The sequence below is a fragment of the Coccinella septempunctata genome, chromosome 3, assembly GCF_907165205.1.
Source record: "Coccinella septempunctata chromosome 3, icCocSept1.1, whole genome shotgun sequence".
NCBI classification, from domain to species: Eukaryota; Metazoa; Arthropoda; class Insecta; order Coleoptera; family Coccinellidae; genus Coccinella; species Coccinella septempunctata.
This window is the reverse complement of record NC_058191.1, coordinates 36,190,492-36,211,408: the sequence shown is the minus strand read 5'-3', so window position 1 is coordinate 36,211,408 and position 20,917 is coordinate 36,190,492. Positions and strand designations below refer to the sequence as shown.

The window sequence follows — 20,917 nt, the reverse complement described above, 5'->3', positions numbered from 1 at the left end:
AGTTGTCATTTTAATAACGGATGACTTTTTCAAGAAAGAGCTACACTAGATTCAGATTCGGATGATTGGAACGACCATCGATTGATATCCATTTTATGGCTTTATCGAATTATCCACATTTCACGTTAAACAATGTCATCAGCACCAGGATTTACTTGTGTTTTTCAGAAATGCACTTCTGTATTAACCGCATCAATTCCATCTATTGAAGAATATTAATTTTCAATGAAAAAATTGAAAAACAATAACCAGACGATTGAATTTCGCAGAAATATTCATTTAATATAGGTACTTGAAAAAACCTTCCTAGAAAAATTAGTTTGACCTTTACCTTTGTGGTTAATTATTGACAACAATTATATTCCATTAAAAAAATAAACGATACTCCAGTTATGGGTATCTTGGTTAAAAAGTCATAATTCGTTTGTTGCAAACAACTTAATTATGTATGACTTAAAATATATTTTTTTGCAATTTTCAAAGTTGAACCTTTCCGATTTCGTGATTTCTTGTTTGCTTGAGGTCTTTTCTGGCTTTACAAGCCTAATTCCCTTCAAATGATTCGGCAATCATTCATATCAGGTGATTTCAAAAATTCTTGCTCCAGCCATTCAAATTTTTGTTTGACAGTTTTGAATTTGGTGCGCAATTGAAAGTTCTTTTGGTGGGATTTCCTTCTAAATACTCCCTAAGAAACAGCACCAGCGTTATCGAAGAAGTTGCCGAGCATCTCCTCATACAATGACCGGTGTATAAAAGCAGTATGTATAATTGGATTTTCAAGTTTCACCCAACAACTTTTTTCAGAAAAATAGAAGTTCAATTTCCCTTTCTGTGGAGAAAAAGTATTCTATGCGGTCGTAGGAATTTATACTTTCTGAATAGAACTGCATGATTAATTTTTCATTCATATATAACATATAACACACAGTATTTCATAAATTGTAATTGGTATTTAATATCTATAGATTCTGATATGAACCATGATATTATTTGGTGTAGAAGTCTTTCGAACTTGCTTAATTTTGTAACTGGTGGATGCGCATACGACACTCAGAAGTGGAATGTTTGTCAGGAAAACACTTCTTGAGCGAATACATACTGTGAGTCTTCATTTTAGAAACTATTGTACTTCCTTGATAATTATTTAACTTGTTTGCTATTTTGGCCTTTCCCAAAGTTTGATAATGAAAAAACCTAAAAAATTATTCAGCAAGTACTTCGTGCCATTATAAGACTACAAAAATGTAATTGTCGGGAGAACCATGTCAGCACTATTTCTAAAATTATAAAAATATGAAACTCAATAAACAAAAGAAGTGTTGGGGAGCAAGGGCCAGCAGCCAGCACCCAGCCGTTGGGCGAATTATAGGGGGAAGGAGGCAAAACAAAATTATCCCTAAACTCTTTTTTTAGGGCACTACTCTGGATACGCTCCTGCTTTTGTTAAAGCAGTATTTTTGAATGTAAGAAGATTAAATTTGAGGAAGAGAAATATTAATCAAAATACTCAAATAAATAAAAATAACATTACCTACCGAATTTTTCGAAAGTCACCGTAAGAGTAATTTTTCTCTCAATAAAACTAACCGTAGATGAAAATGTGATACATATTCTGAAAGAGCAACTCCTCTAGTTAAAAATGTGAAGATTTCATGGAGCTCGATGCAGCCGTTCGGTCCTGACGATAATTCAATTGATTCCATCTTTTTGGAAATTTTTCGATAGTCACGGTTAGAGTAATTTTTCTCCCAACAAAACTAACCGTAGATGGAAATGTGATACATATTATGAAAGAGCATTTCCTCTAGGTTAAAATCTGAAGATTTTATGGAGCTCCATGCAGCCGTTCGGTCTTGACGATTCTTTAAGTGATTCGAACTTTTTGGAAATTTTTCGATAGTCACAGTTCAAGAAGTTTTTCTCTCAATAAACATACCCGTAGATGGATATGTGATACATATTCTGAAGAAGCAACTCTTCTAGTTGAAAATCTGAAGATTTTATCGAGCTCGATGCAGCCGTTCGATCTTGACGAATTCTCAAGTGAAATTTGAAATATTTGAAAAATGCCATTTCCAAGATGAAAATCCAAACGAAGGAAGATAGGCGTTCGAAATTGCTTGCAATAGATTCAGCGTGTTCGAAAACCTATATTTTCATACCAAACATTCTAATATCTGACAGTGTTTAGGAGAAAATAATTTTTTTTGTTTTTCCACTTTTCATTTTCGAGTTCACTTCGAAGAGCTCTCTGGAGTGCAATTCTCTATTGAATCATCAACTGTTTGGTTTTTTAGAATCTTCAAAACAAATTCTATGCACTCCATATCCTAGGACAGAAATAGAACATCCTGATTTTTAGACAGAGTTGCAAATAGGTCATTTTAGGGGGTCTAACCCCTTGCTCATTTTTGACCAAAAAAATTGGGATTTTCGAAATCGAGTTTCTGTGCTAGGGTCGAAGCCTAGGCAACGCTGATTATATAACCGGAAATCCAAATTGGATCAGACGAATATAACAGGAGATATCGCAGATTGAAAATTGCAATTTTTGAAAAATTCCATTTTCAGGATGAAAATTTAAACGAACGGAGGTAGGCCTTCGAAATTACTTGCAATAGATTCAGTGTGTTCGAAAACCCATATTTCCATACGAAAATTCCGAATATCTGACACTGTTTAGGAGAAAATAATTTTTTTTGTTTTTCCACTTTTCATTTTCGAGTTGACTTCGAAAAGCTCTCTGGAGTGCAATTCTCTATTGAATCATCAACTGTTTGGTTTTCTAGAATCTTCAAAACAAATTCTATGCACTCCATATCCTAGGACAGAAATAGAACATCCTTATTTTTAGACAGAGTAGCAAATAGGTCATTTTAGGGGGGTCTAACCCTTGCTCATTTTTGACCAAAAAAATTGGGATTTTCGAAATCGAGTTTTTGTGCTAGGGTGGAAGCCTAGGCAACGCTGATTATCTAACCGGAAATCCAAATTGGATCAGACGAATATAACAGGAGATATCGCAGATTGAAAATTCCAATTTTTGAAAAATGCCATTTCCAGGATGAAAATCTAAATGAGCGGGTATAGGCTTTCAAAATTGCTTGCAATGGAATCAGCGTGTTCGAAAACCTATATTTCCATATCAAAATTCCGAATATCTGGCACTGTATTTCGGTGATTCCATCTTTTTGGAAATTTTTCGTTAGTCACTGTTAGAGTAGTTTTTCTCTCAATGAAAATATCCCTAGATGGAAATGTGATACATATTCTGAAAGAGCAACTCCTCCAGTTGAAAATCTGAAGATTTCATGGAGCTCGATGCAGCCGTTCGGTCTTGACGATAATTCAATTGATTCCATCTTTTTGGAAATTTTTCGATAGTCACCGTTAGAGTAATTTTTCTCTCAACAAAACTAACCGTAAATGGAAATGTTATACTTATTCTGAAAGAGCCACTCCTCTAGTTAAAAATCTGAAGATTTCATGGAGCTCGATGCAGCCGTTCGGTCTTGACGAATTTTCGACTGTACCCATCTTTTTCAGGATTTTTCGAAGGTCAGCTTTCGGGTCGTTTATCTCTCAATAAAAGTATCCGCGGATGGAATTGTGATACATATTCTGAAAGAGAAACTCACACTTTCCAAAATTTTCAAAGATTGATTTCTATGGTTCTGTGGGTGGACAAATGAAAAAATCTGGTGGCAAAAGTGGACTATCTGTACCATCCAAAATAAGTTTTTGCGATTTGGGGATGCTGCTCAGAAAATGAACCGAAAAAAGTTCTTTTCCGATATCTCTAAAACGGTACCTAGACAAATAAAAAAAAAGTGGACAAATGGACTTACGATGGACAAACGACCCTGAAATTTTTGGTCCAAAAATCGCATTTGAGGGTGCCAGCTTCACATAGCTGAAATATGCTGAACGTTTTCGAAGCGATAGTATCAAATTTCAACTGAACACTGGTGCACCAACCTCAAGGATCGATCAATCGTTCAATGATTGCAGCATATTGTGTCGGAACCTTCATAACTTCGCATCTCAGAATTTGGAGGCCTGGACAGAGGTCCGCAAAAGATTTTTATGAGCACTTGATCATAAAAGTGTCTACTAGTTTCGAGGTTCGGGGTGGAATCAAGTAAAAAAAGGTTTCTAAACAAAAATAATCTATTGATCTTCTATCGACATAAATAATGATATGATGGAACTAAATGAAAAAACATGATAAGATAAAATATTATCGAACATGGATTCGAATGCTTATACGCAATTTTGATGAGAATCCCTGGTTGTTCACTACCTTTTCCTTGAAATAACTAATCAACTTCCATTACATTCTTTTAATGGAGATATTACACAATTTTGTACATTTCTAAAATATTATTCGAATTACTGTACAAAAGAAGAAACATGAAATAAATAAGTATACTTAACGTACTGGCTCTAAAATATATATTATAAACATTCAACAGGTTCAGAACAGAAAAACCATCTCTATAATAATCATAGGTACATTGCACTTGAATCAAAAGACTTGAAGCTCTCATCCAAAATAATAGGATTAAAACAGTATTCTTCAATTTAGTCGGGAGAATCGGCGAAATAGTGAACAAATAAAACCAATTGAATGAGAAACTTTTCGTATTACAATAAAAAATTGTATTTTCGCAGTAACACAAAAACGAACAATAACTAGAAAGAAAGAAAAGAGTAAGGCTCGTGTTTGTTTGATGAGTGATGCAATGTGGCTCGACATCATACAAAATATACAAGAATATACAAACGAGGTCAAAAAGGATTACTTACTGGGTAATTCGTAATAAATAATTTGAAGATCTCAGAAATATATCTACAATAACAATACATCTACAACACCGAGTATGGGTAAAATTTGCTTGAATGTCAATCCATTGATTATATTCGATATACACATTCAAAAATGGCACGAAGAGTATGAACTAATTGCCAGTATTATATAATATGATATTTTGGAAAATTTCAAGACAATCGATCATTAATTAATTTCGAATTGAAAAGCGAATCCGATTTTTTCTAGTACAAATTATAAAAATCCCATTCGAGGCGCACAGGTCTGGAATCATTTTTGGGTTCATTCAATTCGACTATTCTCACATTAACAGTCTCATCAACATAACAAAAGAATTAACTTTTCCGTCAACTCCATTTCACCTAACTGTGATGACTCACACGTTTTTTTATTTTCGAATATTCGAAGAAATTATTTAGGTTTATCGGTAGAAAACATGGGTGATGTTTTCGTCTTTACAATATGCTGCAAGTAGCCTACGCGCTTTTCGAAATTCACTAGATTTACTTCTCACGAGTTCTGCATGCCTTTTTGGGGCGTAGGGACGCGGAATCAGTACCAAGGGAAGAGTTTTTCCCTGTTCTCCAACCCTCAGTCCTCTTCTCTCCTTGGACTACTCGTCTCATAGTTCATGGAGTTTGGATGATCTTTGGAGAAGTTCATCACGTCTGGTGAGTGGCTGTCCTTTGGGTAGAAGTAGCTCTCTGAGCTTGGTCCAGCACCACCGTTCAGGAAATTCATCGGTGGCGACACTGATGGTCTGCCGGAAGCACTACTGGCCGCGCCCATATCGTTAGCGCTCATTGGAAAACTCATTTCACTACCTGTAACAACAGAAGTATTCTTAATAGTTAACCTAAATCATCGATCAGTGATAAATTCAACATTTTCTCCGCAAAAAGTTCACTCACCATCTCTACACCAAAGCTGCCTCATTTCCTGCCTTCTCTGTCTCATGAGCATCTTGTACTCTGATATTCGCATCTTCTTTCCATCCACGATGCAGGTCCTCTTAGGCCTGGGTCGGTATCTGTAGTCGGGGTGCTTCTCCATATGCAGCTTCGATAACCGACTCTGTTCCTCATAATAGGGTTGTTTCTCTGAGTTGGACATTCCCTTCCAGCGAGCTCCAAGGATCTTGGAGATGTTGGAGTTGTGCATGTCGGGGCATGCCTTGAGGATTTTCCTCCTCTCGTCCTTTGCCCATACCATGAAAGCGTTCATTGGACGTTTTATGTGGGGTTTGTTCTCGGAATCACGTTTGGCCTGCTGCCTGATGATTTTCGCCTTTTCTGAATTGTCCTCCATCTTGAAATTTTGGTCAGGTCCCCACACTGAAAAAAAATTAATGTTAACACAACTTCCGTAAACGGTTTAGCTAATTTTCGTTTCCAGAGTGATCAGTGAAATATCGAGCATGATGACTACCATAACCATTTAATTTATGGCTGTTATTCTTTAGTACTGAATACAGATTTCTTCAAGAATGGACACTGTGAAATCAAGACACACTTTCACGAATAGGGAATCGTTTTTGTAACCATATTCAGATGCTTCTAAGACAGGAATATTGAGAATATTAAGCTTGTGGTAAGCGACCTTGCAGTTGCAAAGTCAGGCCTGGATCTTCTGACATAGCCAAGATGATCTTGGAAGATTTAGCATCAACAGAACGGCGTAAAGATAGTATCTTATCTCTAGATGAAAACAGAATTGAAGCAGTCAAGGTAACTTACTATGACAAGCCGCCATAAAGTCCGTCTCTTCCTTGAAACCGCCATCGTCCTTCATGGGTCTTCCGCCCAAATTAGGCGGCGTTGGCAGGCCGTACATATGCAACGGAAAGTGATGCTGCTGCTGCTTGTCGTTCGGCCCTGCTTCCTTGTTCATCTTCCTGTCGTTATTCGGCGGTAGAGGACTGAACTGTGGAGGAAGTCCGGCGTATGGCAAGAAAGGCCTTGGCATGACCAATCCAGGGGGTAGTAACTTTGGAGCAGTCGCTGCTACCGGTTGCTCGTTGTGGTGAGGAAAACCCATTGGCGTGGAGCTGGAATGGGGACTGGAGCCTGCGGATTCCGAGCCGCATGATTTGGGTTTGGTAAGGTTGAGCGGTGCGTCAGGGTCTGTTGGAGCAACCTGGGGCGAAGGGGTGCGCTGCAGCGGAGGAGTCTTCTTGTCCAGATTATTGGGGTTTTGTTGCATGTGTGTGAGGTGGGCTGTCCAATTTGGTATCTGTTGGGGAGGAAGCATCTGAAAAGAAATATTTCCTTTATTCAATGCCTACTTGAAAGACGTAGAGAATGGTGCCATGTTTGATTGGTTGATCATTCATTGTTGAAATTCTTATGTGGACAAAAATAGTTAGAATCCATTCGAAACAAAGCATTCTCATTAGTTTGAAGGGTTCTTTCCCAAATTTTTTCAATGTGCCTTCAAAAAATTGTTATGAAATTTCGAAGGTTGATGTTCTGTGACAACTTATTCTTTCCTTCAATTTCTTCATGTTCTCTAAATGAAAATATGTAAATCTAGATGACATTTACCTATGAAGACATGAAACTTGAAAGATTGTTTTTTGCAATTTCAATTAAGTGTGTGAATAAGTTTCAGTGATATGAATAAATCGCAGTATAAATCTCAATAAGTTGAATTCTTTATATGAATATTGAAATGATGTGGCAAAAACTTGATGGAAACCTATAACTAAACCATTAACAACATAATGAGTTTCAGGTTTCAGAGTTCTCTGCAATTGTATGAATTGGTTGCAAGAAATGTACGCCACTTCTTACATATTCATCTAAGACCCGTTTGCACCAAACGCACTTAGTGTTAAGTGTCCCTTAAAATGAACCCTTAGCTCAAATTACGTTGCACCAACTGTTGAGTGACATTTAAATGGCTAAAGCTAGCCTCAAATTTAAGCGCTCCTGTAATGACCACTTAGGTATTTAAGGGCGGGATTCTGACCTAAAATCATTTGTTGAACTGGCTGCAGAACTTCCCATTTTTTGATGGATTTTGATAATTGAATGAATTCATTACTGAATACCATGCCTTTTCTTTCGCCTTTATTGTAATGTCACCAGTCTTTTTTAATTTTCAATTTGGTGTCCCAAATAATACTATAGTCAGCAACAAATTTTTTTCTTCTGTTGAGAAGTTGAGTGCCTTTCGTAAATTACCACCACTTGCTTGGCAATCATTTACCGTATTCGTACTAACAAGGGCAATAAGGACATGTTTCTTCATGTTCCTTTTCAACATTAGTAAAACAAATTCACACAAGACCGTAAAAAAAAATTAAAAAAAAATGGCTTTATTGGACTAGGATGAAGCTGCACCGAAATAAAAAACTGAAATATCACTAGGTATAAAAATTTAAGGACCCCTTACTTAAGATTCTGTTAAGCCACAGTCGTGCAACTGGGAATAAAATTAAACGAGGCTTAGTTAAGTACTCCTTTTAAGGGGGATTGGTGCAAACGGGCCTAACATCATCGTTAATCTCTGGCTAACAGCACACCAAACTCCAATATTTTGAGAATGCTGTGGTGCCTCAATGAAAACATTCTCTGGCTTTTGCTTACTCCAAATACTCTCATTTTGAGAGGTGACAGAAGCCAAAAAAATTAAACCGCTTCATCAGAAAGTCAGAGTTGGGCGCTAAAGAAAAGAATCACCAAAAATGTGATTCAGGTTTTCGATGAAATGGTTCAGAAACTTCTGGTAGAAGGCCAGCCTACCAGAGTTATCCATATCCCAATTTTCTGATAAAACGTCAATCTATATGGGAACAAATTGATCTATTTTTTCAAAACCTTCTTGTGAAATTTGCCAACGGAGGCTCCAGCCAGTTGTTATAAAACCCGAACAGAAGATCATGAAGGCTGTAATTTTAGAATTATTCTAAACATGTCCCATTCGATGTTGTCAATTGCAGCATAATCTATCCGAGTCCTATGACTTTAGTCAATGAATTCGTAGCACAGTCGGAAAACATCCATTTTACTCAATAAGAACCATTTGACCCATTGAAAAGAGTTGTGGTGCACCGACAAGCACCACTATATCATAATAAAAATAAAGCCTACTGAAGTCGCCCAACCAATTCAACTCGAACTTTACGATGTGAATCCTACTGTACCTACCTGATTTGTCAGGGCGTTCTTGGGTGGCAAAGTGGCAGGCAGTGCCCGCAGGTGTTCCAAGAACGGAAGGAACATAAGTCCTTGCGGCCCTCCCACCGCACCGGCACTGGCGGCATACTGCGCCTGTATCTGGCCGTGGAGCTCCTGCAACTTCTGCTGTTGCTGCAACATTGTTTCCTGCTGCCTGCGCTGGAGTTCCAGCTGTTTCTGGGTCTCATTGCTGTACTGCTGCTGCTGCTGCGGGGGGTTCTGCAAAGGAATAGGGACGTGAGCTAAAATCCGAGCGGGTATTTATTAGACAGGGCGAAAAAATGTACATATACGGTTGGTGCGGTAGTTAACAGACGAATTTATCGACGATGTAATTGAAGAAATGAGAACTGCGCTCCCGCGGATCGCTGAAATGACAGCTGTCCGAAGAACGGGATGGTATTGTCGATATCCATGTTTATTGCAATGGGATATAATGAATATTCGAGAACTTGGAGGTTTGATATGCTTTTACTTAAAATATCGGAATTATGCGAGTATCGGTTTTAATGAATTAGTATTCAATCGTCTAGATGTGCGTAAAATTTGATTGGATGTAATGAGAAATATTTTAACAGAAGATTCTTGAGGTCAAAAGAAACAATTTTTCCTTTACCATCTATCGCCTTGGTTGAAAAGATACAGGCTGTTGAAAAACGAATCGATAAAACTTACGGTTTTATCGATTGAAGTGAATTTCGGAATATAGTTTTTCACTTATTTGATTAATCTTTTTCGAACACAAGATATCACCCACGTCTTCCAGTTTTCCCATTATGACCATTACGTACCAAAAATTCCCAACTCTTGTAACTGTTGGACGCTATCTAATGAATATTTGGAAGTTCTGTAAAATAAAAGTATTCTTAATATTTTCTCGTATACTGCGGAAAATTGGGTACTTTGGCTGAATGCAACTCTGTTTTTAAGATCCACAAATGTGTTGTGTCACAGATTCAGCTTGTTTTTCTGAAGGGAATTTTGTTTCTACAGGGGTGGCGTAGCTCATTATGAAAACTTTGGCTATATCTTTTTATCAGGGCCAAATCGAAAAAAAAGCTATGAAAAAAAGTGTTTCTTTTGACCTCAAGAAACTTGTTACTGTTGAAATATTTGTATGAGTTAAAGACTCACTCTGCATAGGAGAATATACGCATTGAGAACCTATTTCCTTGTGAAACTGTTCGATCAATTCAAGTTTCTAAGAAAACAAACTTTCATCAAAAGATTCAATATCCTCTATATGCTCATAGAAGCACAAAACTCTTCAAGTTTAAATCATTTCTCATATTATGGAAGTCGTTGCTTCGCACAGTTTATAGTCCCTTCTGTCCCAGCCAGTTCCAGAGCGAATATCCGAAAAAGAATAGTCAACTCGCTTTATTGATGACTCATTGCGATAAATCGGACAAATCCAAGCAAAAACATCCTCTTCACCAAAATAAATACTTCAAAGGCACCATGTCATTAATTGGCCGCGCATACAAAAGCCGCTATTTGTTTTCGAGAAGTCAATCCCCAACGTACACAAACAAAAGCTCCGCAGTCAGTGTTTTGTTTTCGACTACTTTGATCTCAATCACTTTATTGTCGACACTCCAAACTGTTTCAAAATGTATTGTGGGTTTTATTTACTGGACTATATCTTTCCGCAGTCAACTCGAGAGCTACTCGACTGAGTTTATAACTTTATACCTATAAACAAAGCGATCGGTAATGGCTCTTTTTCCCACGTTGATCCGTTAGTCAGTCTTTTGACTGACTACTCTTATTTTCAATCATATCGCACACGCTGTTCTTCTAAACGTTACGGTAATGAGGATACTTTGAGATGAAAAGGTCTAACAAAATAAATTCGACGTATTAGAGGAAGTTGGTGTTGATCTAGAAATCTTCGTGTTGAAATAGATTAAAGAGATCTATACTATACAGCGCTTCTTCAAACGGATCTTTGGAAATTATGTTTTCCAAATTTCCTCGAAAAAGCTCTTTGAGATTCTACTACGAGAACTGGTTCTGCTATTGGCGAACACATATTTTTGGCACTCTTGGTGATACGCTCTGAACCGAAGAGTTTCCAAGAAAGAAACGGCCTGCAAATTTATAAAAATGAAAGACTATATTATCACATCAAATATCCCTTGCTCTTTCAATTTCATTATGAATAAGCCTTATGTACAAAAAAGGTCGGTCATATGGCATATGGCACCCATATTTTTTTCTCTTCATTATTTAAAACAACTAAAAGCGAACAAAAAATGTGTAATTAATGAACAATGGGTTGCCATTTAAAAAAATTAAGATTTTGATGAATTTCTGTTTTGATAATAGATCTACGTTTTCGTGGACCCTGTATATAATATGGTTATTTACAAAGAAAATTTTTAATGTATCATTTATTGACTAGACACAGTCCAAATTCGAATCAACTACATAGAATAGGGACGGAGCTATAGTCCTTTATGTAAGTACCTCAAACTGTCAAAATATTAACAAAAAGTCAAATTTCTCGAAAACCATTGAGAATTCAGACTTAGTTGTGTCATCAAACTCATATTCAAATTTAACAAGGAATTCAAAAAATATATAGTATAGTATTCTTTTTTACCAATACACCACCAGTAACCCCAGGTATTTCAATGCTCAATAGGGGCTCGATTGGCACTTAAAAGACAAGTTGTGAAGATGCATATGTCTTATCATCCAAAACTAGAGCATATCTGACATTACAGAGCTCCTTTCAAAACTCATCATATATTTTCTAATAACTCTGTTTTCAGAGGAATCCGCACCGAATAAAAACAAATAGTTTAATCATAACCATCTTCCTTTATTATTCGAAATAATAATTTTCATTATATTGCGTCAATTAGGGGAGATCTCTCGGTCTGAAAGAGCTGGTCTGTTAATGCGCTATTGCTGCGAAGAAGGTAGATATTCCTTATGCCGGTCATCATTATTCCATGATGGATCACTTCCGGTGTGCGTTAATTACCGGCCAGGCCGGTCCATCGGTAAAGAAGAAGAATGAGATCACAGAGAACAGGTCGGTTATCATATGTGGATTTGTTTTTCACCGCTTGCCTCTCAAACGTTTCTTGGCTGAAAGCGCTCTCTTCAGAGACAAGACGGGTGCGAGAGACTAGGAAGGAGACAGATACTGATATTAGTTTTCCTATTATTCAGAATAATTGGCAATGATGACTTTGTTCCACGTATGATACTCAGAACTGGGATAACGAATGGAGCCAAGAAATCGGGTGTGCAATTCAGAATGTTTTCAAGATCGAAAACATTTCCATTTCCCCGGAAGGAAACAAACAAAAAACCCTTGAATGATATTCAGAAAATTTTCTTCGAAACACTACCATGAATTAGGCAAACCATCCTTTTAGATGTATCTACGAAAGCATTACAGTGCCACATAATAATTTTTTCAGAATTCTGATATACAAGTCAGAATATACGAGTCAGAATTATGAGGTATAAGTTGGAATTCTGAGATTCAAGTCAGAACTTCGAGTTTCAAGTTGGAATTCGGAGAAACGAGTCAGAAATCTAACTTGCAATTTAAATTTGGAGATAGATATCAGAATTCTGTGTTGCACGTCAAGATTCTGAGATAAAATTAAGAATTTCGACTTAGGATTTCAAAATTTGAGGTTCAAGTCAGAATTATAACTTGCAAGTCTGAATTTTAAGATGCAAGCAGGAATTCTGTGATGTAGATCGGAATTCTCAGATGCAAATAAGAATGCTGGACTAGACATGTTGCAGTAAGCAGTTAATTTGTATCGTTCTGGTTGATAGTTCAAGTGAGTGATTTGAACATCATTTCTGACAGTTTCACCTTATTGGAACCCAAGTGAAAAGAAGAATCTAAAAAGTTCCCCAAAATTCTCCCAAGAACACTTTCACGGATCAAATTGAAAAAACAAATGTTATTCGACCAATTCTACTCCCACTAATTCACCTGACTTATGTCTCAAAATTCTCACTTGCTGGGCAGAATTCTGACTTGTATCTCAGAATTCAGACTTGTATCTATGAATTTTGACTTGTATCTCAGAATTCCGACTTGTCTCTCATAATTTCTGGATTGTATCTGAGAATTCAGACTTGTATCTATGAATTCTGACTTGTATCTCAGAATTTCTGGATTGTATCTGAGGATTCAGACTTGTATCTAAGAATTCTGACTTGTATCTAAGAATTCTGAGTTGTATCTCAGAATTTCTGGATTGTATCTGAGAATTCAGACTTGTATCTAAGAATTCTGACCTGTATCTAAGAATTCTGAGTTGTACCTCAGAATTTCTGGATTGTATCTGAGAATTCAGACTTGTATCTAAGAATTCTGACTTGTATCTAAGAATTCTGAGTTGTATCTATCTTCTAACTTCGGACTCACATGTAAGGATTATACATTTGGATAAATTATTGTGATGGAATGAATGAGGAAGAAGTAAAATAGAAGAAAACTATGGAATCAAAAAATATGAAATGGATAACATCGACCAAATATCAAAGAAATAATAAATTTTTCATTCATCCTTTAGAATTTCGACCTTGAAAAAACGCATTCTTCGATTCGAAAAAATCGAGATGCAATCTAATTAGTGTCTCCCCGCAACATTGTCTAATTATGAATGCTCCCATTAGATCCTTCATCGGCCGCTATGCGGATGGCATAAATTTGCCCGCGGGGTATTTTCGAACGCAACACTCCAGAATGAACTATTTATGACAATGAAGACTATTATACTTTCATGTAGCGTGTAGGTGTCGCGCAGAGATCAACGGAACACCAAATTGGCAGAGAGTGTGAAGACGAGAATATACTCTCTGGGAAAAAGAACAAGAATATTGTGAATAAATCTATTTTCAACTGCGAGAAAATAGAAGTTCCTGAGGTGCTTCATTGTGGAGATGGAGCGCATGACGATGTGCTTGTATCTATGGGCATTGTGATGTTCATTATGCAGGTGTACCAAAATAATGGCTGTTTCTTTAGGGGCGCAAAATTATATCATATTACATTTACTGCATTTGTCAGTAGAGAGACGCCAAGAAATACTGACTAAAAGCAAAAAGTAGAAACAGTATAGTAACAAATATTTTTCAGCCCTCTAAGCTAAAATAAGAACATAAACATAAACCTTTGTTTTTTCCAAACATGCCTTGTTAAAGTACCGAATAAAGAGGTTTAGGGGTTGCTTTTGCTAAAGAGTATGTTTCTTTACCCGAATTTCGAGTATTACTTAGGGGTGATTTTTCCTATGATCGCTGAAATTCATATTGCAGTAATAAAGCAAAGAACACTGTCACAAGATTCTGAATATCTGACCTAAATTTTCCGAAATAACTACCGATTCAAAAGCCTCGTTCACTTTGACAGTAGATTATTTGAAAATGTTAAAAAGTTGTTTCGTTTATTGTGTTGAATCGTGGACTTTATTTGATTTCTTTTTTTTTTATCATGGGTGATACTTTGAAAGAGTTTCAATTATCCTACCCTCAACTCTATTGTGATTCCATGTGAAATTTCTCACAATTTATCTACTCCTAGGGGATGATAAGAGAGAATTTTTGTGTTAAGAGTTGTTCGAAGACAACTTTCTTCTGAATCACTAATAAAGGGACGAATTCCAGAAAATTCTTGAATTGTGCATCCTAGTATCTGGCCTAAGAAGTATACCCTTCCAGGCGAATACTTTTTACAAGGCCTTGATGATTTTTGAAGGGTAAAATTTCGAATGAATTTTTTTTTTTTGAAATGCCAATAATATGAATTCAGAGAAAGTTTTTGAGTAGAATACCTGTACGTCCTGGAATAGACCAAGTCCAGGAAGTACATTGTTCAGCATTGGAACGATTTCCAGATCTTGCTTCCAGCGAAAAGCGACGTTGCCAATGCTCGCCCACTCGAAAACGAAATATAACCGAAGCTGGACCGAGGCCAAAATTATTCTTCATTCACCGTTTTCCGATTCGGGGCAAGTAGTCGTCTTCTAATTTCCCAAATGAATTAAACGACCGGTCATAAATCCACGCACGCTTGAGTGCATGTTTCATCACAAATGATAACTCATCGGCTTTGGACCATTTCTATTCGACCATCAGATCTTCCATTGCTGGCCGCAGCGATTATCGGAATGCATTTGCGGATACGAAGAATCAGCGATTTTCTCGAAATACGCTTTCAGCCCTTGAAAAATTAGGAGTCTAGTAAGCTTTATTTGCTAGAAATCTCATTGAAATACTGATGCGATGACGTTCCTTTTCAATGAGTGTAATATGCTTTCTATGACAATTATTTTTATATATTTTATTCAATTTCCAGTGTTGTTTTTATTCCACTAAATAATCTGGAAATGCTTTTTCCACAAGAAATATGTTTTTGTCAGATCGAAGAAGGCGCGCTGAAGGTAAAGTATATCTGGATATATTATTATGAAAAGGTGATTTGATGCAGTAAATAAAATGAGATAAGATAAAATATTTCATTTTCTAACCTTGAATTCACGAGAAAATCTTTCTTTCTTGTCCGAAAGCAAATTTTGTGAGAATAGTGAAGAAGCTGTTATTTTAGGTGGCATGATCTTTATTTACTTAACCCTTAATAACCTGAGTTATGATCACTATTCTAATTGTATAAAAATTCTTTATAGAGTGTACAAGACAAAAACAACTCAATTTCTGTTTGAAAATTGTATGGTTTTTGTTTGAGAAAAATGGTGTTACATATATGTAACGCTAAAAGCTACAGTTGCTGAGAAATAAAATAGATAGCCAGTGAAATTTGCGTTACATATGTGTAACACTAGGTTATTATGGGTTAATCTGCTTATGGCACCATTTAATACCTAACACAGTCGACAAAATCGATACAGGCGTTCCAAAGTTAGGTATTCAAGAGAAGCACATTTTACTGTTTTTCTTTTCAGTCTGTCTTTCGTTTTCAAGAAGATTAAACGGTTCTTCCCATTTTGAACTGGAACTTTTATTATGCCAAGAAAAGTTTCACCCAATGATGATGCCAACGATGCCTTTGGGCTGCTTGGACACAAGAAGTGGCTTATCCATTTAATATAAGCCTAACTGTGATATAACGTTCACTCTCAAGGTACTTCGCTACTAAAACTGTTCGTCAAAGACCCAGAAATAGACCACGTGCTATAATGCTAGTGGAAAATAGTTTTTTAACCCTTTTGGTGAAAGGACAGCTCCTGAGCTCTTGCTAGTCAATGTCTTGTAGATGCCATAGGTACCTACTTCAATTCCTGTATGTACTCCCTCATGATACTAGACGCTTGCTAAGAAGAGTTCATCACACTCGTGGACACAAACGTCAACGAGAGTAGCCAATGAGGCATGTACCTATACCTACTGGTCAGACGTATTTATTATTGAAGAGTTCCGATATTGCCAAGTAGCAGTGTGAACAAGTCTACTACAATCATGTGAAGATACTGCCGTTCTGTTAAAGAAGACGATCCCTTTCAAGGAGGCACAATTATGGTTTGGGGTGGAGTTTGATTCTATGGCAGAACTGATTATTTAGAACTTCCAGGAACCATGAACACTTAGACATATGTTGATAAGGTTATCAACGGAGTTGAGCCACAATTTCAAGCAGCTACTTGCGAAAATTAGTCTTTATGCATTGCTACATAGATCCCACTGGAGAATACTGTGGGTATTACACATCCAGCATTGCCAAACCTGCCTTATCCAATCGAGCACGCTTGGTTACCTTTGGTAACAAATTGGGCGGTTTTTCTCGATAACCATATAGAAACCATGCAAAGACGATGCAGTAATTGATGCAGTTGGAGTCATACTTTGTATTAAGGGTCAATAAACTATTCATTTCGATTTTTCGTAAAGGAGTCGTTGCAGATTATCAATCTGCAGAGGAAGGAGTTCTTTAAACCCTGCAGCAAGTGGCAATAGTTAACTGTTAACTTACCATTCACCTTCATTGTGGCGCTTTCGACCTTGATCATTTCTGAGACTATTGAACATCTTGGGCAAGCGAGTATTCGAAGCTTGGTGCCCGTTGTCTTGCCTGTCGCATTGCGCTAGTGTGCACGCGGCTTTACAAATCACCCACGCGTTTTATCGGACGTAAATCGAAAAAAAAAAACGAAAAACCGCAGCTCTTCAGACGTCACCCCCGCAAAGGCCAACTTCAAACGGAATTCCTACGCCTAAATGCATCTCGAAAACAACAATAATTCAGAAACACGAGTCCGACACACTCACAAGCCCCGAAAATCCTCAATCATATCTTTCGTAAACATTCGATTCGGCGGCGATTTTTCAACACCAGTTAATAATTTTCGCCGAAAAATCCCAAACAATAATCTATTTCGGTTTCCTTTCCGAACGTTTTCATTCGCACATTATTCGGTTCTTAATTTAGCCCGGGTCGAAACAAAGCTCTTTCCATTAAATCGGCAATATTGTTTTGCGCGATGAGCAAGCTCATCGGGGCGCTATCCAGGATTCCAGACATCTGTTGAACAGATGCCTATGCGGCCACTTCATAAAAGTCGAATGGCCGCGCATTGCTCGGCCTACTTGATTCAAAACAGAACTCAAACGGCCGGAACAATGATCTATTGTCTCTCTGTGATCCGATTCTTTATGCATATGAGGCGTTTGTGGCTCGTTTGCATGGCGGACGCATCCAGAGGCTATTGTTCGATTCAGTTTATCTCCCTTCAATCATTCCGCTGGTTTTTGCAGGCGTCAGAGGAGTTCGATTTTTTCCCAATCCGGTTCCTGATGGCAGCTCGAATCGGATCTAATTGCGAACGATTCCAGAGCATTACAACTAACAGACAATATTGGATGACGTGGGACAATACGAGGAAAAAGGAATTGAATTGACAGAAACAATTACAATTATAGAAACAACCTATCGAGAATTGATCGCAATGTCAGGATGCAACTTATTGAATAAATACAGGGTGTCTGTGAATAAATGCTAAGGACTTAGGGAGATGATTCCTCGATGAAAATAAGCAGGGGTAGTTCCTATAAATTTTTTTCGAAATCGATCCCCATTCCAAGATACTGCCTTTGGAAGGCGATGACGAGTTGACAGTTTTTAATTTTTTTCTCGGGTTATAAAAAACACTGTGTTATGAAACTATACGTAATATGAAGCACTAAGTAGATGTTGAGACATTCAAGATACCATTTAGCAATCACTAACATTACTTTTTACTTATTATAAAAAGCCTCAATCATCAATTTTTTATTGTTGGGTTTATCCATCATCATTTTCTTATGACTTCTAGAATTTTTATGATACATTCAACCAATTTTCGTGAGATGTAATGATTTACGCCCACACAATTCGCAATTCTGTTCGATTTGTCCGAAAAATTTATATGTTCTAGTAAAAAATGGGAAAATCCAGTATCATCAAATGAGTGTATGATATAGAACAGAACGTGGAGGTGAAAATAGAGTTGCAGTGAACAGAAGCAACCAGGCAATAAACATCTAATAAACATCACGAACTCCAGCTCAAATTATGATTTATGGACGATAAAATGACAATGTATGTATTAAACAGTGGGGCGGATCAAGCCTACGAAACCTTTGATATGGGAATTATTTGTTCAGGCCCAGATCTAAATAGAGGATAGTGTTTACACTGTCTGGTTATATTAACCGATTTGACTGGGGCCACAATACCCCAGCTTATGAAACCGTTTATTGCCCGATCATAAAGGAAAACATTAAGCTGTGTCCGCAACATTTCAACAGGATTGTTTGGCAAGCTGAGAAAAGTTCAAGAACTTTCCACTTGGATTCTGAATCCCCTTTTTTAAAGGTAACCAAAACAAATGATTACATAATTTTCTCACCTCACCCAAACTTATCGGAGAACTACTCAAGATATTTTCATGAAATTCTTTACAGTGTGCATAAAGTTCTAACTAATCATCTTACTATCGAATGATTCACTTATTACTAATTAATCTACTTTCTTTTAGTATCATTTGTGTTCACTGTTTACTCAAGTTTCGTCAAAATGCCGAATCATTGTGAATGTAATCGAGTTGTGAATTGAACTATTAGACTCTAATTTAAGAGGTTCCCTCTCCAACCGAGACCACCAAGAAACACCATCATTGAAGAATATTGATAGGAAACGAAGCGACTAAAGTGATGTGAGCGCCATCTAAGTTTCAAATGTGTTTTTAATACCCTAAGACTGGTTAAAATATCAATTCGAGGGACATTCACAGAAACATATGAAATTTTTGAGATTTCAGATGGCCATTTTGATCAAACAGGTTTTGAATGTTTTGATTCTCGTACCGTCTTTTGTTTATCGAGCTCGTTCTAGTTGCTGATTATTGAAATTTTTGTCTGATTTCTTGGTGAAAAACTCAAAATTTCGTTCGAGAATTATTGTATGGTGAAGAACTTTACTAAGGAAAATGGGAATGTAAGTATCAAAACTGGTAACATGTGACTCGGTCATTTATTGATTTTTATATTCAGTGCTACGAAGTGGATAAAATTTTCAGGGCGTAAAGGCCTGCAAACTACTACTATTGTTGTATGTAGGAAGCATCCCTTGCATGAAGGGCCCATTTAGGGGAAATTATGACTTTTATACGTCCATTCAAAGATTCTTAATTGCCTTCAATATATTCGGAAATGCAAAAGTTTTAGGGATTTCGATTTGGGAATCGGGTGACTGTCGAATTGTTGTTTGGAAAGTCAAATTTTTATGAAACCTTCTGTGAGTGTTTTGTTCGGTTCATTCATTAATCAATTTGTATATTGTGTCACAAAGAGACACCATACCAAGGAGAAATCATAAAAAAGTATGAAGAAACTATACTGACGGGCTTGAATACAGGTCTTGAAAAAAACTAACAGAGGTATATGTTATTTTTTTTTAATTGTGGTTCTGAAAATTTTGTAAATAATATGTAAGTAGGTAACTGAAATGTGTATCCTATGACGGTAAATTGAAAATTGGTTCATATTATTTTCTCTATTCGTTGTCCATAATTTAAAATTTTTGTAAATTTTTTATAGATTGCAAATAAAAATTTATCACATCCAACAGCGTTTTTCATTGATACCAATTGATTCCAAACAATATTCAGATGAAAACTAACATCCTGGTCACAAAACAAAACCATCTTTTGTCGCTAAGGATGCTTGTTTCCTGGTCTCAACAAGGTCAATATTGAAATTCAATACAAGGAATAAAAATCGAATTTCGCGCCCCTCAATTATAAAACAGAAAACTGTTATTAAACAGTTTTTCTGTATTGACAATACGTTTTCAGCGCCATCTCATTGTCAAATGTGTTTTCACTGGTCAAAATGTTGTCGGTTTTCAGTACTAGTGATATGAGGGCGTTTCCTATCTTTCCACTCTATAATCTTTGCTCCCATCCTTTTGACGTTAAACGGCACAGTAGCTAAAACCATTTCTCTGATCATACCATACATGATTTAATTAAGAGAATTTTGATAGAACTGGAACCTTATAGTCTAGAAGATTATTTTGGTTCTGACAATTTGTACTAAATTGTAAGTACTGATTTTTGACGTCATTTCATCTTTTATGTAATGTTTTATATAAAACTTGAAATAAAGAAGATTTATCTATCTATCTATCTATCATACCGAATAGAGATTGAGCTATAAATGCAAACACCCTGTATATTCGAATCTTGGGAATAATTTTAAGCGTGCTTCACGAAACATCCCGATTCTCAACATTTGAAATATTTCCACGTTTCCAACAATCGGCTCCTTGCTGCGACAATGTCACATCCACGTAGGACAGAAAGGAGGTGACAGAAGGGGGAAACAGAAGTGACAAGTGAGAGGACCGACGTAAGCCCCCTGG

General features: G+C 36.7%; 1 protein-coding gene across 5 annotated transcripts in view; it reads right to left on the bottom strand.

Annotated features, from left to right (window-relative positions):
• Nucleotides 1–4,155: 4,155 nt before the first annotated feature.
• Nucleotides 4,156–20,917, bottom strand: part of LOC123309331 (transcription factor SOX-13) — a 345,241-nt gene continuing 328,479 nt past the window's right edge. For all 5 annotated transcript variants that reach the window (XM_044892394.1, XM_044892395.1, XM_044892397.1 and 2 more), the window contains 4 exons: nt 8,986–9,234; nt 6,571–7,084; nt 5,746–6,168; nt 4,156–5,658 (listed from right to left, as the gene is read on the bottom strand). In XM_044892394.1, coding sequence (XP_044748329.1) covers nt 5,426–5,658; nt 5,746–6,168; nt 6,571–7,084; nt 8,986–9,234 — 1,419 coding nt within the window. In that variant the 3' untranslated portion in view covers nt 4,156–5,425. The remainder of the gene's footprint in view (nt 5,659–5,745; nt 6,169–6,570; nt 7,085–8,985; nt 9,235–20,917) is intronic.